This window comes from Tenrec ecaudatus, chromosome 7, assembly GCF_050624435.1.
Source record: "Tenrec ecaudatus isolate mTenEca1 chromosome 7, mTenEca1.hap1, whole genome shotgun sequence".
NCBI classification, from domain to species: Eukaryota; Metazoa; Chordata; class Mammalia; order Afrosoricida; family Tenrecidae; genus Tenrec; species Tenrec ecaudatus.
In genome coordinates this window covers 67586263-67603734 of record NC_134536.1, presented here as the reverse complement: position 1 = coordinate 67603734, position 17472 = coordinate 67586263, and the positions used below count along the sequence as shown (strand labels likewise).

Genomic DNA, 17472 nt, shown 5'->3' with positions numbered 1-17472 from the left:
AATTTAGACTGTAGAAGTTTGTATGTTTTTCACTATTTCATCCCTTGCTTTGGTGTTTGATGAATCTATTTGAGTAATTGATTTTTTAAGAGTTAAAGCCTTAGAAAAACCTTATGTAGGGTTGCTATGAGTAAAACTCTACTTGAGGCTTGGTGTTTGGTGGATTTAATGGTAGCTTTTACTTTAAGGTCTGTTTTTATTTGACATTAATATTGCTATTCTTTCTCTTTTGTTTTTTGTTTGACATATTTATTTCCATTTAGTTTTAATTTATTTGTTTTTGTGTTTAAGTTTTACTGGATATACAATGCTTAATTGGCATTTTTCCCCCCTTTTAAGGTTTCGTATATGGGACCCTATTGTTCTCTTGCGTGCTTTCTTCCAAGTAATCAGTTTGATCTTAGTGGTTCTTTCTTGTAAGTGACTTTGTTTCTCCCTCCCTCCCTTCCCGTCCCCCCCCCCCAGCTGATCTCAGGATTTTAATTTTTTTAGCTTCTTTAATGACCATCATCTTATCATTTGTGATGTTAGAGAAGTTTTCTACTCGCAGATATTCAGCAGTTCTGTTTCTGTGTGTGTGTGTGTGTGTGTGTGTGTGTGTGTGTGTGTGTGTTTGCCTGTTTCTGTTCTGGAACTTTGATTATATATGATAAAGATTAAAATTTGCTTTGCCAATACTCATCTTTTTCTTGCAAATCCATTGTATTTTCTTGGAGCTACTCATTATTATTTATTTTTATTGCAGGTATTATAACTGTAATCAGGGGTCCTCAAACTTTTTAAACAGGTGGCCAGTTCACTGTCCCTCAGACCCGTTGCAGGACCGGACTATAGTTTTTTTAAAAAAACCAAACATGAACAAATTTCTATGCACACTGAACATATCTTATTTTGAAGTAAAAAACAAATGGGGCAAAAACACCTGGCAGGCCAGTTAAATGTCCTCGGTGGGTCATAGTTTGAGGACCCCTGCAAGTCTAAATGGACATATTTGGGGAGGAGGCTATATTGATAAAACTTATTATGATGTATAAGTGCCAGCATTATATTTAAGAGCTGGAAAAGCAATTCACTTACAAATGATAAAAGATCATAGTGGAAAATAGAATTGAATTGGTGGAAAGCATATCCTTGCAATAAAAACCACGAAAGTAGTGACATAATTATTATTATGGAAACAAAACATTTGAACATATGCTTCTCAATTTAAAACTGTTCAAATAAACTGTTGCCCTGTTTTCTAATTACTTCAGCAATTAACCTGTGCTCTACTTTTTTCTGAATTTAAAATTTGATCTGACATTTTCATGAAGGAACCGAAAGTAAACTGTCTATAATTAGTGAAGAAAAAACCTAGGAGGGAGAAGAGAGAGAGAAAATGAGAAGATGCTTTAGGATGTTGAATTATCGGTGGTTGCAGTTGCATTTTTTTCCTGCATCGGAGCAAAGAGCAGGTGTTTATTTCCAACTAATAGAGTTTTGCAATGTCAGGTGACCTGATCTAGAAACTGGTTTCTAGAACAGTTTTCTTGTGTGATTTTGCTGCTGGTTTTACAATGAATAGTTTCCTTTTGTATTAACATGTGATGTGTTACTTTGATTTGCTCCGTGTAATTATTTGGTTATATGCCATTATTTAGCTGTTAGTCCTATTAACAGTTACAGTCTCAGAAACTCACAGTGGCAGTTAGTGCTTCCCTGTCCTATAGAGCTAGTATGTATGGGCATCAACTCAATGGCAATGAGTTTGGGTTTTTATTAGATTCTTAGATTTGGAATGTAGAAGATTTTTAGTCCAGTATTTTCCCAGGTATGCTAATCATCTGTACTAAGAGGGACTCTGGGATCAGTTAGGTAAGGAAATTTCAGGGGTACACAGTTAAATGAAACTTTTCCTTTTTCCTTTTTGGTGATCAGAATAGGGAACTGTATAGGGTATTTCTAGACTTTAATTTTTATTTCATTAAAAAAATATTTTATTGGGAGCTCTTACATATATCATAACATTCCATCAATCACATAAAACAGTATTGTACAATTGCTACCGCGGTTGGTTTCAAAACATTTTTCTTTATTTTTTACATAGATGGCGTATAATATTTTAAAAATACCATTAAACAATGTATTATTTAAGGTTAAGTATAATATGAGGGGATTTTTTTTAAGTGTAGAAAAAAATGAATTAAAATATAATGGCATCTTCCCACTTTCCTCCACTTTTAAAAAAATCATTTTATTAGGGACTCAAACACCATCCACTTCGATCCATACATACGTCAATTGTGCAAAGCACATTTGTACATTCGTTGCCCTCATCATCATCAAAACTTTTGCTCTCCACCCAAGCCCCTGGAATCAGGTCCTCGTTTTTTCCCCTCCCTCACCACTCCTCCCTCCCTTGAGACTTTAATATGCTGATAATTATATGACTCATCTGAAAAGAAACAACTTACCACCAATAATAACATATTTGTCCCAAACCCCTTTTTTTCATGAAGCCTTTTTTGAACCACTGCTCAATAGAATAAGTGTTGGGAAACTCAAATCTCTTGAATGTAGAACCAGACAGAAAGATATTACATGGCCCATTCAAAGCTACTTTACTTGAAGAACGAGACTTTCAAAGTCTTTTTACTATAATGAGTGCTACACCCCTTTTGTACCCAAATTGCAAAGTTTTGGAAAACCACATAATATTAAGTGACTTCATAAAGTTTATGGGAAAATGGAATTAAGGGATAAAATTAAAATAGTAAACTACTTCTTAACATGTAGTGTATTGACGGTCAAGACACTTTGTAAGTGATACCAGTCATTTAGCCCATCCTAAAAACTGAGAGTCCTGAGAATTCAACATGTCAGTGCAATCTTCTTCACATTATTAACTGAAGGAAAAATGGGTACCCTTCTTAAAGATTTTATTTTAAGCTTCAAAAACAAAACTATGTCAGAAGGAGTCAATTCAGGAATATAAGGCGGATGCCTAATTCTTCCCCATTAAAATGCTCTCAATATTACCTTTGATGTGAGGAATGAGCATTGTCCTGGTGGAAGACTTTGTGGTGAAATTTTTTAGTGTGTTTCGCTCCTAAGACTTTGGCTACCTTTCTCAAAACAGTCTCATAATAAGCAGATGTTGGCATCCTCTCACCCTCCAAAAAGTCAACAAAGAAAATATCCCCCAGAACCTGTCACCATAACTCTTGTTCTTGACCAGTCAGCTTTTGCTTTGAGTAGATCTCTTGCACCTGTTGGTGTCGTCATTGCTTGATTGTGCGTTGTCTTCAGGATCATAGTGCTAAAGGCATATTTAATTAGTTGTTATAATTCTTCCAAGAAATGTTTCAGGGTCTTAATCTCACATGTTTAAAATTTCTACTGGAAGTTCTGCTCTAGTCTACAGCTGAGATGGGTGAGTTGTGCAAGCTAAACCAATGGAGATGTGTTTGGTGTTGGCTATTGTTTCTGCTGTTTGTCGAGGATGGTGGTGGGGTTGTACTCATCATTAGGATGTGAACAAGAATCATTGTGTCCTGGAAAATTGGTATAGAAAACCTGCTACTACCGGTTTCATCTTCAATAGCATCTGTCCTTTCTGCAGACTAGTTATCCATTTTTAAACTACTGATTTCTTTGGGGTAGGTACTATCCCAAAAACATTTTCATAAAGCATCAATGATTTTATCATTTTTCAATCAAGTTTCACCATAAATTTGATGTTTTTTCTTGCTTCAGTTTTAATAGAATTCATGTTGCTCTGATTAAACTGAAGTCTTACTCAGTGCCTCAAACTAGATTCTGTTCAGACATGTATAACAAGTTAGTATGCATTTATTTTGGTGCACAAATATTTTAAAATCCATGCAGTTTTTCCATATTATGCATTTCCATGAAGTTTTTAAAGACCCTTCATATTTCAATTTAGTTCTATACGATGTACATCCAAACAAGGGTATACAGTCATACTCAAAACTGAAGCTTTAACTTTATAGTATACTTGAGTTGACACTGTTACTTTGATTATGAGAATAGGACTGAAGAGACAATTAATACTTGAAACTGAGTTTCCAAGTTTGTATTAGGGAAAAATGTCTCACCCAATCAGCTAATATCTTTTAAATTATAAAAATTTACTCTCTTTCCTATGGGGGAAAAGTTTAAAACTTTCAGCAATGTGTAAAGCAATTGGATAAAGGTAAACAAGCGGCCTTTTAGCTCAGAAGCAACAAAGCCCACATGGAAGAAGCACACCAGCCTGTGTGATCATGAGGTGTGGAAGGGATCAGGTATCAGGCATCAAAGAACAAAAAATCATATCATTGTGAATGAGGGGGAGTGCGGAGTGGGACCCAAAGCCCATCTGTAGGCAACTGGACATCCCCCTACAGAAGGGTTGTGGGGAGGAGACGAGCCAGTCAGGGTGCAGTGTAGCACCGATGAAACATACATCTTTCCTCTAGTTCCTAAATGCTTCCTCTCCACCCACTATCATGATCCTAATTATGCCTTACAAATCTGGCTAGAACAGGGGATGTACACTGGTACAGATAGGAACTGGAAACACAGGGAATCCAGTGTGGATGATCCCTTCATGACCAGTGGTGTGAGTGGGGATACTGGGAAGGTTGAGGGAGGGTTGGATAGAAAGGGGGAACTGATTACAGAGATCTACATATAACCTCCTCCCTGGGGGACAGACAACAGAGAAGTGGGTTAAAGGAGATATCGGACAGTGCAAGATATGACAAAATAATAATTTATAAATTATCCAGGGTTCATGAGGGACGGGGGAGTGGGGAGCGAGGGAGAAAATGAGGAGCTGATGCCAGGGGCTTACGTGGAGAGCAAATGTTTTGAGAATGATGAGGGTAACGAGTGTACAAATGTGCTTTATATAATTGATGTATGTATGGATTATGATAAGAGTTGTATGAGCCCCCAATAAAATGATTCTTAAAAAGCAATTGAATAAAATGACTGTCTATTGTTCAGTGCCTACATTTTCAGGCTCCATCATGATAAAAATAATCATGCACCTTTCTAAAATGTAGAATTCTTACATAGATGGCAGCATGTTAATCACATTTTCATTAACTTTATTTTCTTTACTCAATCATATTACCTTTTTTTAAACCTTTGCCAATTCAAGTAAATCTAAAAACGTATTTTCTTCTCTCTTTTTAAAAAAAATCATTTTATCGAAGTGTTGTACAATTCTTATCACAATCCATACATCTATTGTGCCAAGCACATTTGTGTATTTGTTGCCATCATCATTCTCAAAACATTTGCTTTCTACTTGAGCCCTTGCTATCATCTCATTTCCCCCTTCCCTCTCTACAACCCCTTCCCTCATGAACCCTTGACAATTTATAAATTATTATTATTTTGTCATATCTTACACTGTCTGACGTCTCCCTTCACCCACTTTTCTGTTGTCCATCCTCCAGGAAGGAGGTTATATGTAGATCCTTGTAATCGCTTCCCCCTTTCTACCTCCAGGTATTGCCACTCTCACCACTGGTCCTGAAGGGATCATCTGTCCTGGATTCCTTGTGTTTCCAGTTCCTATCTGTGCCAAAAAAAAAGTATTAATGGCTCAATAAAGTTGTTCTGTATTGTTCTATAAGGAGCCCTGGGTACATAGTGGATTATTAATTTGGCTTCTAACCCAAAGGTCAGCAGTTTGAAACCACCAGCAGTTCCAAGGGAGAACAATGAGACTGTCTGCTCGTTTAAGATTGACATCCTTGGAAACCCTCAGGGGCAGTTCTACTCTGGCCTATATAGTTGCTGTGTCAGTATCAACTTAAGGGAATTTGGTTTGAAATACTGCTCTACTAAAATTTACTTAAGGATCCCTGGTGGTGCTATGAGTTGAGATTAATTCTGTGGCAGTGTTTGGCTTGGTTTTAAATAATTTATTCAATCAATTTCTTATTGATGGGCATGAGAGAAATTGTGATGTTTGCTTTTAACCACGCAGTGAGGTACCAGATCATTCTGAAGTGAATTTGATACAGGTCTTTCTTTGTTTTAGAGTGTAAACTTGAAGTATAACTGCTGGGTCAAAGAATATACCAATTTAAATAATAAATATGGAGAAATTGTCTTTTAAAATACTATTAGTTTATTTTTCCCATTGTCAGCATTACAACAGAAGACTTCAAAATGATATAATTTTTACAGAACTTCTTAAAATGCTTTTTTACTTCTGCAGTTGATAACAAAAATACCTTGCTGTATTAATCTAAAATTACAGAGATACTTTAGAAAGCACTGGTAATCCTGATCTCTCTCTTCTTCCCCCTCTTGCCCTTTTAAACAATATTTTTACAGAGCAAATTATTCATGGAAGGATTTAGAAGCCTAAAAGAAGGAGAACCAGTGGAATTCACGTTTAAAAAATCTTCCAAAGGCCTTGAATCACTACGGGTAACAGGACCTGGTGGCAGCCCCTGTGTAGGAAGCGAAAGAAGGCCCAAAGGGAAGACGCTACAAAAGAGGAAACCAAAGGGAGATAGGTAATCATTTTACTTTGCTGACTGTAAGCTTATTGTCTTTGGGAAAGATTTCTGAAATTGTATGTGCATTTGTATTACTTTGTTGAACTTTAACTTACTCAAGTACAATAAATAAAAGAGAAAAAATGCAACTGGCAAATAGTTGGAGCAGAAAGACATTAGGAATACATGCAGCCTGACTTCAGTTTGAATTGAGTGTACTGAACATCCGCCTTTGAGGACGGATGCCTTGATCACCTTTCCCACCACTGCGCCCAGACCTCCAGGAGGAGCTGAAGATGTTGTCAGTAGATGAAAGTTCCTTTCTGGATGTATCAAAATTGCCCACACCCCACTCATTTTTCTAATGAAAATATCTTATAAACTGCTTTTAAAGGACACTTCATACATAGAAAATTCAAACCCTAGAAGAATCAATGAAGTAAAGGGGTAAACATCAGTTGAATTCCTGTCGGCAGCAGTCATATGTACCCCTGGTTGAAACTTGCATTCCTTCCACATCCACTCCTCCCACTAAAAACCCACCCAGACTCATCGGTGGCAATCTGCTTCCAAAGGTTCCAACTGTGTCAGCTATTTCCACCCGTTTGACTAGATCAACACTACTACACTAGAATCTTGGTTTATTTTAGAAAAGCCATTGTAGATCTATTTTCAGGTTGCCCTTCAGAAATGATTGCAGCTAATATACATACAGTCTCCCCAAATAAGACTACTCATTGAATCTTTTCTAATTACTTAACTTAGGTTAGGAGAGGCATATTGATGTTTTTCTTTGCATCCTTTGGTTACTAATGAAGTTGAATTTTTTAATATAAATTTTTTTCTTTTATGAATTGCATATTTCTTGTCATTTCCCCCTTTTTATTTCCTATGGACTTAGTCACAGTATATTATTTATTTGTAGAGTTAAAATGTTAGCCTTTTGTCTCAAATGAATAGGTTATGTTTTTTAACTTGTGAAATATATTTTAGCTTTGATTGGAGTTGTTTTTAAAAATATTACTGGTTCTCGAATGCAGTCTGACTTTCATTGCTCTGACATTTCCTACTGTAAAAGAAAAAAATATGCTATAATCATCTATATTTTCTTCTTACATTCTTATGACTTTGCTATTTTACACTTAGCTACTTCTCTATATAATATAATTTGTTGTTGGAGACAGAACTATAAGGATATAGCTTTTGCTTTCTCTCCAAATTGCTAGCTAGTTGTTTCTACAGTGTTTATTACCCAGACCACATTTCCCACTGATTTGAAAGGTGAGTCAGTAAGGAAATGAGTTCATTTGTCTTCTCATTTTCAGGAGCTCCTTTAGTACAAAAGGATGCTCAGGAAAACATTTGGAAGTTTCATGATACCCTTAAGTGTTAGAGTGATTTTCTCCTCTCAGAAAATATATAGAGACAAATAAAGCAAAGTAAAATAAAATAACTTTCATAAGATAGTTGTGGCAGTTTTACATGTGTGGTGGGTTGGAATCACTAATGAGGGGACAGTAGTTGAGGCCAACAGTTGCAAAGTAAGATCTGAGGACATTCCATCACGTAGGACCTTGTCAGATATTGTAAGGACTTTTCAAACGGAGAAGTCATTGGCAGTGTTTTAGTTGAAAAGCAGCTGATCTGATTTGCTTCCTTCACTCTGGCAGTTGTGAGGAGACGCTGGGTTGAAAGCTGAGTGAGCATGAAGGAGACAGTTGCAATCGGGGAAGGGATAGTGCTGGTTCAGACTAGGGTGTTCGCAGTGGAGGTGGTGAGCAACAATCTTGATACGTTTAGAAGGTAGACACAACCAGATTTATTGATGAAGTAGACATGAACTGTGAAAGAAGGAAAAGTCAAAGAGGAGTCTGAGGTTGACTTGACCAGAGCAACTGGAAAGGGAGAGGGGCCATTTATTGAGAGCTGGGAAGACTGTGGGCCGAACACTTGTCAGTCAGAAGTATGGCTTTGGATATAGTTAGTTGGAGATACAAATAGACACCCCAGTGGAGATATAAATTAGGTGGAAAGATGCATGAGTATGGCGTTCTTGGGCTGGATATTTTGCCTTCTGCAGACTCTACCCCCCAAAGAAACCAAGAGACATGATTTGCGTCACATCCTGTAGTAAGGAGGGCACTCAAAATATATCCCACCATTAGCCTAACAGGTAACACCCTCTAAAACATGATTATTTAGGTAATATATAGAGAGAGGTTAGAATTGACAGTGTATCACAAAACAAAACGATAAGGCTGGGAGTCCCATAATAAGTAATTAACTGCATCTCACAATTCAAGTCACAACAGTCATCTACTGAGAATGATGATACAAGAGGTTTGGGTGATTTGGACAAAAAGGAGAAGGTATGGCATAGGAAAGAGAAGTGCAAATGCATTAATGAAAGAGGTGGAGCTACAGGCTACATAAAGACCCATTAAAGAAAGGGGGATAAACCCCAAAGCAGACCAGATACTATCAAACCCGTTCTGACTCATAGCAACCCTATAGGATAGAGTCAAACTGTCGCATGGGATTTTCAAGTCTATACATCTTTATGAACATAGACTGCCACATCTTTCTCATGTGGAGCATCTGACGGGTTTGTCAGTTAGCAGCTAAGCACTTCAACTGCTGCACCACCAAGGCTCCTCAGTCATGAGGTTTAGTGGTCTTGAATTGAAAAGAAAGAGAGCAAAAATGATTTTTTAGAAGGAACGAGGTGGAAGTTAAAGATATCCCAAATGCCTAATGCTTCTGGAATACCATGAGTCGGAATTGATTCGATGGCAGTGAGTTTGAAGTTTAGAGTTATATTATTCCATCAACCCTGATATAAACCACCATTTCTCTTCCCTCAGTTTTCTTCCTTCCATCCTGGGGTTCTTTAGTTTGCTGTACCAACTCAGGGCAGAAACCCCTAACTATCAAGGAAATGGCTCACAAGGTCATGGAGGCTAGCAAGCCCCCAATACAAAGTGCCGATGTCAGTCTGGAGTATTCTCATTCATACCACACCAGCCTGCTGATCCACAAGACTATGGAAGTTGGTGCATCAAGCCATCTATCTGCTGCTAGGCCAACTCCTCAAAACCAAAGTCAAGTGGAGACAATCCAGACTCAGAATCCATTCAAGAGAGTCCTGACCCAGCTATTTTTTAGTGCCATAACTGGGTTCTGATTGGTGTTCCGCACAGGGTGTCCAAGGACAAGTTCTTTTGTACATGCTCTCAGGGAATAGAGGTCAACAGAAATGGTGTCTTGCCCAGGTCTGGGCTGTTGATGGAGATGCGGTTTTTTGCCTTCTGATCACTTCTGCACAACTTATGGGGTCCAACTATAATCCCTTCCAATTCCATGCCCTCCGCATTCTGCTTTTCTCAGTTAAGGCGGCAGCTAATGGTGTGCTTCTTAAGGGAGCAGATGAAGACAGTAAGTTAGTTCCTATTTTTAGCACAGATAGCAAAGATGATAGCTAGCCTGCAGACTATATCCCCAGGGAAATGAGTGTTGACTAGAGTCGCAATTGTAGTAAGATGAAATTCAAAAGCTATCCCACCTTAATCCTGCCACATTAGCATAGCAAATGATTCATTCTAAAATGGAACTATAACCACAGGTGTACAGGCTAGAATTTAAAAAACAGAAGTCAATGACTAGCAGAATATGATAGACTGCCAAAAGAACCAATCAACCTGGTTGGGAAGAAGGACAGCCAGAATGCTCTTTAGAAGCTAAGGTGTCTTATGTGCCGAGGACATGTTTCCTTGGAAAAGAGCACCAAGCTTGGTAAAGTAGAAGGGCAACCAGAAAGGAGAACATCCTAGATGAGATGGATTACCACAGTGGCTGCAACAGTGGGTTCAGACAACACCAATTGTGAGGATGACACAGGACCAGGCAGTGCTTCGTTCTGTTGTACACAGGGTTGCTATGGGTTGGAAATGACTTATGGCATCAAACAAAACCTTGGATAAAAGTGCCATATTCAGTGATTAGCTACAGTGCATTCAGTCAGTGAGATTATGGTTTTTGGTCGCTGTCAGTCATTGCCAGCATCATGGTTACAGCTTTGAAACCAGCAGAAAAGTGGGTTCATCTAGAGTTGGGGTTTTTCTAGTTCAGAATGACAAAGGGGGAGGAGCAAGGGACTGAAGACGAATGCAAGGGAATGGTTGCAATAGTAGGCCATACGACACAAATTGGGTTGGTTGACGGTATTGAAGGTAGTAGATGTATGACTGTAGGATGACATGGGGTCAGATCATTGTGATTGGGGTGATAGGAATGAACAGGCAAAGTAGAAGGTGACCATAAACAGAGATTCAATATGTTGCTCCACTCGCCCAGTTTATGAGTGTTTTAATTGTGTGTAAAGCTCTGACATATTGGATAGCTAATGATGTCTCAATTTCTTTTACATTTGAATGCTAATTATGACTTTGGTCAATAGGATTAGAATGTGCCGTTTTCCGAGTGGTATTTGTTTTAGAATCATGCTGGAGTCACCTGACAATGAAATACTCAAGTAAACGGTCTTCTTCATCAGACTTTACACAACGAGAAAAAGATGCCACAATGTGGTTGCAGAAAAGATCTTTGTCAGCTGATGGCTGGAGCAGTTACTGTGGCAGTGATTTATTCTTTACATATCTAAGACTTCAAAAATCTTTGATAACGTTCTCGATCCCCTCTATGGTTATTAGTGATTAAATTTTTCCTATTTCTTTTTTTTTAATAAATTGTTTCATTGGGGCTTTTAAAGCTCTTATAACAATCCACACATCCATTGTATCAAGCACATTTGTACATATGTTGCCATCATCATTTTCAAAGCATTTTCTTTGTGCTTGAGCCCTTGGTATTAGCTTCTCTTTCATCCCTCCCTCCCTGAAATTCCCACCCTCGTGACTCCTTGATAAATTATTATTATTTTCATGTCTTACACCATCCACTGTCTCCCTTGACCCAAGTTTTTGTTGTTCATCCCCCATTAGGGGTTTGGGGGGGGTTATATGTCAACCATTGCAATTGGTTTACCTTTCTCTCCTGACCTTCCCCCTACCTTCATGGTATCACTACTCCCATTGTTCCTGAATGGTTTATCTGTCCTGTATTCCGTGTGTCGAGAGCTCTTATCTGTACCATATACTTGCTCTGGTCTAGCCAGATTTGTAAGGTAGAACTGGGTCATGATAGTGGGGGGGAGGGGTGGGGAGGAAACATTAAAGAACTAGAGGAATGTTGTGTGTTTTATGGGTGCTATACTACACCCTGGCTGACCCATCCCTTCCTTTTGATCCTTCTGTGAGGGGATGTCCACTTGTCTATAGACGGGCTTGGGGTCTACACTCCAACCATCCTCGTTCACATCAATATAATTGCTTGTTTGGGGTCTTCTGATAACCAATCCTGTAGACTCATCATCACATGTTGGTGTGCTTCTTCCATGTGGGCTTTATTGCTTCTGAATTAGTTGGCTGCTTGTTTACCTTCAAGCCTCTAAGACCCAAGACACTATGTCTTTTAATAGCCGGGCACCATCAGCATTCTTCACCACGTTTGTTTATGCACCATTTTTGACCAGAAATCCTGTCAGGAAGGTGAGTGTCACGTAATGCCAGGTCATTAGAACAAAGTGTTCTTGAGTTGAGGAAGTAATTGAGTAGAGGCTCAATGTCTGTCTGCTCCCTTAATACTTAATGTATAAATATATGCACATAAGCCTATAACTTTATTGTTATATATTAATATATTTGCATATGTACATGCCTATATTCATATCTCTATAAATGTCTTTTGCCTCTAAGTTTTTTCTATTTCTTAAGACACACTTAGTAATGAGAATAAAATTATGCTTTCATCTGGGTTTTCATACTTACTAACATAATCACTAATCTAAAACTCTTACAAGATATTGTGGATTCTCTGGTTATTTCTTCTGTATTTTTGCTTGATTCAGTATTTTATTGAATTCCAAACAGTCAGCTCTTGCATTAATTTCTGTTTTATCAGTTTTTCCTAAATTTCTGTGATGATCCTTATTATTTCCTTTTTATTTTTCATTTACTTTACCTTATTATTAAGATTTTATAATAGATAAATATAGAAAAGTGTATGGTGAAAACCTGTGTACTCCATATATTTCAGTCATTATAACCATTATTATGGAGTCATTTGAAAGTATATTAAAGATGCCATAGAATTTTATTCCTTATCGCAGTTATCTAAATAATGGATATAATATCCAGTCCCTATTAAAATTTTCCCAGTTGTCCAATGCTTACACTTAAGGCTATTTTTTTCTCCCAATTTGTAATCTAGTTAAGGTATCCGCCCTTTTGTTAGCTATTTCGTGTCTTAAATTGCTTATAATCTAGAATAGCAACACACACAGACATCTTTTAAGAAAGAATTTTGTGAGACTGATTTAAAGAGACTGAACCAATTGTTTTGTAGAGTATACCATCATCTAGAATTATTCACCTTAAACTTCTCTAACGCCTCACAATCTTTCTTGACTGTAAATTGGAAATACTATGCCAAAAAATGTATAACTTAAGTCTCACACAATTCTCTTGATCTAATGTCCACACACCAGGACAAATCAAGATCTTGTTTGAGTTTGTCTAATAGTTTCTTACAGTTTGAGAGGTTTTTCCTCTCGTGGAGGTGATGCCGCATTCTCATCATGTCTTATAAGGCCATATACATGTAAGCACCTATTCTGTATCAGACTTTTATTTATCTATTTATTTATTTATTCTAATAGCATGAACCAAAGATTCCTGTCACAAACTATCTGTATTATAATTCAATCAAGTTGTTGTGTGTATCAATTGTTCATTGCTTTTGAATGCTGAGTAACATCCCATTGTGTGGATATAGTACTGTCCATTCATCTGTTGAAGAACATTTCTGTTTTTTTCCATTGGACTTATAAATAGAATATATATTTTAAATCATTTTATTGGGGGCTCGCACAACTCTTATCACAATCCATACATATACATAGAGTGTTTTTATGTCCCAATCATAATCAGCAGTTTAGAATCCCTTCAGGCTGCTTGCTATACCCTTTTGACAAGTCCTCATCATTCTTTGATTACTTTTTAATTTACTGATGTAAAATACTTTCATGTCCGTCTTACAACTTAAAAATGTTTAGAATAGTCATATTCAATAATTTATTTTGGTTGTGAAAGTAATAGGAAGCTAGAATTCCAGTTAGCTTTCTTATAAGCAAAAAAACCAAAGAAACCAAATTCACTGTCATGAGGTCGATGCTGACTCAGTGCTACCCTGTAGGACAGGGTAGAAGCACCTCACGAATATCTGAAACTGTTTTTGGGAGTGGAAAGTCCCTTCTTTCTCCTGAGTTGTGCCTTGTGGTTTTGAACTGCTGGCCTTTTGGATTATAGCCCTATGTATAAGCACTGTGCCACTGGGGATCCTTGTATATTTTGCTTGCCTAGAGTGTTTTGTTTTTAAATCAGTAAAATAGCCTCATTTGGGGCATACTACAGTTTGTTGTTTTTTAATACATTGTTTCGTGTAATCACCACCCTAATGAGAATACAAAACAATATGTCACTCCAAATATTTTTCTACCGCCAATCGTTCACTACTTTATATATAAGCCCAAGAAAACTCTGATCCGTCATTCTTTACCACAATAGTTTATCGCTTCTTGGCCTTTTGGCTAGGATCAAGTGTAGTACCACAATAGTTTTTATCTTTCTGTACATGTCATATAAATATAGTCATAAACTGTACACATAGCCTTTGAAAAAAAATGTTTTAGCATAATGTATCTGCAGTGTATCCAAGTTGTGTGTTGCTGTAACTCATTCCTTATTATTGCTCAGTAGTGTTCCATTGCATGAATGTAACATGGTCTATTACTTCGAAGGATAGTTGGGTTTTTCAAAATTATGAATTGTGAATTATGAATACAGCTGCTACACACATTCATATACAGACTTTTGAATGAACATGTTTACATTTATATAAACAGATACCTAGGAATGGGATTCCTGGTAATATGTTTACAGAATTATGTTTAAATTTGTAAGAAACTGCTAAACTGTTTCACATTCCCGTCAGCAATATATGAGCATGTAAGCCATTCTGATAACTATACGATGAATTGGGGTTTTAATTTACTTTTTCTAATGGCTACTGATGGTGAGTATTCTTCATGTGTTTTTGTGTTGTCCTTCTGTCCTGTTTGGTGAATTGTTTGTTCATGTCTCTTGCACATTGGGATCTTGGTATTCTTATTGAGCATTTAGTTTTTTATATAAATAGTGAAAAAATCCTTAGGTAGATACGATTTGCAAATATTTACAGTCTCTGGCTTGCCTTTTTAATCTTTTATGTGTTTCTCTTACAGCAAAAATTTTTATAAAGACAATCTTATCTTTTGCTGATCATGTGTTTGATGTCATGTTTAAGAATTCTTTGTCTAACACAGGTCACAAAGATTTTCCTTTAAGTGGTTTATAGTTTTATGTTTTACATTCTTATCTGTGATCTATTTTAGTTAGTTTTTGTATGAGGTTTAGATTGAGATTTATTGTTTGCAAATAGATATCTGTTTCAAATATCACTTGATGAAAAGACTGTGCTTTCTCTTGAAATGTTTATAAATTAGAAATTTTAATCTGCTTTCGCCATTTCAGGCTAAAAAATTTTTAAACTTTGAAAATTTTATTATCAATTATATAATTATATTATACATTAATAAATTTTATTATATATATTAAATTGAAATTTCTGTCTCACCATTAAAGGGAACTTACCAAATTTTAATATATATTAAGATTGAACCATATTTTGTGGAAAAGTGTGACTTATGACAAGAAATAAAAAATAATTTTAAAGATTTTGTCTTAATTATGAACTAGTTACAAAATTAGACTGTATATTTTTTAATCTGTCTTAAAATTCTGCTGGGTATACTGTCTTGTTACTCAAATGAAATATTTTTTATTTCAGAAGAATAAATGTTGTGCTGTATTACTTTAAATCCTACACATTTCAAATGTTTTAAAGGAATTTCTGACTTATTTTCATTATTTACTTTATTACATTAGTTTTCATAATTTAAAGGGAATTTAATGAACTTGTAGAACTTTCCTTGTAAAATGAAAATTATTCTTAAGAAAAGATTAAAGATGAAAAAATCTTTATATTTCATATCAAACACTAGCACTTACTTGTCATCTTTTTATTCTATAGAAATAACACAATTTACTATGTGGAAAAGAAGTAATCTCTAACATAGAATGAAAATTGTGAGGGATGGTACTGAAATAATTACTTTGTCACTTGATTTTTAGTGTATATTAAAAATATTCATGTCAACCTATAATATGTAATTAGGTATTTTATGTAATAAAATTTTAGTTTATATTGGCAAATAGATTAGTAAGAATGATTAGTAAGAATGATTTGGTCTGGACATCTTTATTTGTAGGCTAAGAGATTTTAAATCCTTAGTATTTTAAGAAATAAAATGTGTTATGCTTTGAAACAAGTACGTAAAGGTATGGTACATAGTACTATATTACATAGCAATATATTTTAACATAATCTTTTAAAATTCTAATATTTCTTTCAATAGTAGGAACCACTTTCTTTGTTTCCTTTAACGTTCCATATCTTTTGACCAGCCACACACTCCCAAGAACTAATGTTCATAAGGATGTACTTTCCCTTTAAGAAGTGCTGACTTGGTATTTAACTTAGAAAATATGCCAGCATTCTGTTGCATTCATTTTGTTTTGTACAATAACTTATTTTCATTATCACATTGTTGTTATTATCTGCCATAGAGTCAGTTCCCACTCGCAGTGCCCCTATGTGCAACAGAACAAAGCGTCACATAGGAAGCTCTTTTATAGTGTAAGTAAGCGGAAGTAGTAATGTGTTCTGTTTCGAAAAGTTAATTGTTCAGATGTGTTGTATTACTGTTCTTGTGTGGAAGTGTAGGGAATTTGTTCCATTTGATTACGTTATAAAACTTGCTAATTTATCACTTTTCAAGTGCTCTAAATTTAGACTTAAAATAGATTATTAATTTGAACAAGTCTTATAGTCTAATATTAAAATGATACATTAGAATATTTTTGCCATTTATGGTTAGAATGACCAAGGTGGAACATAAACACAAATTATATGTTATCTAACTTATTCTTGTCTCAGAAGTGGTAACTAACCTTTTTCTTTTCTTAACGTGATGATGATAAAGTTATTTTTATAGGACCATAATTTTGTAGTTTCAAATTTTTTATATTTGTAAGAAAGTTTCAGAAATAATGGAGTCTTACCTAGTGAGACTGTCTTCTTCTGAGGGCTGTACAAATTTATTCAAATGAATGATACTTGTTTATTGTCCTTGTTCACCTTTAGAGCCAGTGAGTTCTAAATTAATAGTAAACTCATCCCACCCCCATTTTCATTATAATCACTTTTTCATTATCTCAGTGGTGTAATTTCAGGTTTTCTGGCTACTTTGTAGTTAGGGAATAGAGTGTTATAATTTTTATGTCTACTGAGCATTTCTGAAATAAATTGAGACTCAGTTTTATGTTGACCTCTTCTAAAGAAATATCCATTTTACCTTAAACTTTTCTTTGAATGATTTTATTTTTATAATTGTCTTCTAGAACCTCCTCCCAAAATAAAAATGCTCTTTAGATTCTAGAAATGTTTGGAAAATGTAAATCAACAAATTCCCATAAATAACTGCTTCACCCTAAAACGTGTGTGATTAGATTTCGGAATTGACTGGTTAGTAGGTTCCTTGTGTGGGAGAGAAACCTTTCAGGCATGAATTGATAGTCCAGATCCTTTGAGGTCTGTCTATTCTGACCTATGGCCTCTCTTCTTACAAGGTCAACATCTGAGGGCAGGAGATTAAGGCAGTTTAAAGACCGGAATGGTAAATGGAATGGAA

The 17472-nt window shown here is 35.8% G+C and overlaps 1 protein-coding gene and 1 pseudogene across 2 annotated transcripts in view; both read left to right on the top strand.

Annotated features, from left to right (window-relative positions):
- The window catches only part of LIN28B (lin-28 RNA binding posttranscriptional regulator B), a 107038-nt gene that overhangs the window by 60832 nt on the left and 28734 nt on the right, over positions 1–17472 (top strand). For both annotated transcript variants that reach the window (XM_075554007.1, XM_075554006.1), the window contains exon 3: positions 6340–6524. In XM_075554007.1, coding sequence (XP_075410122.1) covers positions 6340–6524 — 185 coding nt within the window. The remainder of the gene's footprint in view (positions 1–6339; positions 6525–17472) is intronic.
- On the top strand, positions 14192–14318 carry LOC142453898 (U2 spliceosomal RNA; annotated as a pseudogene).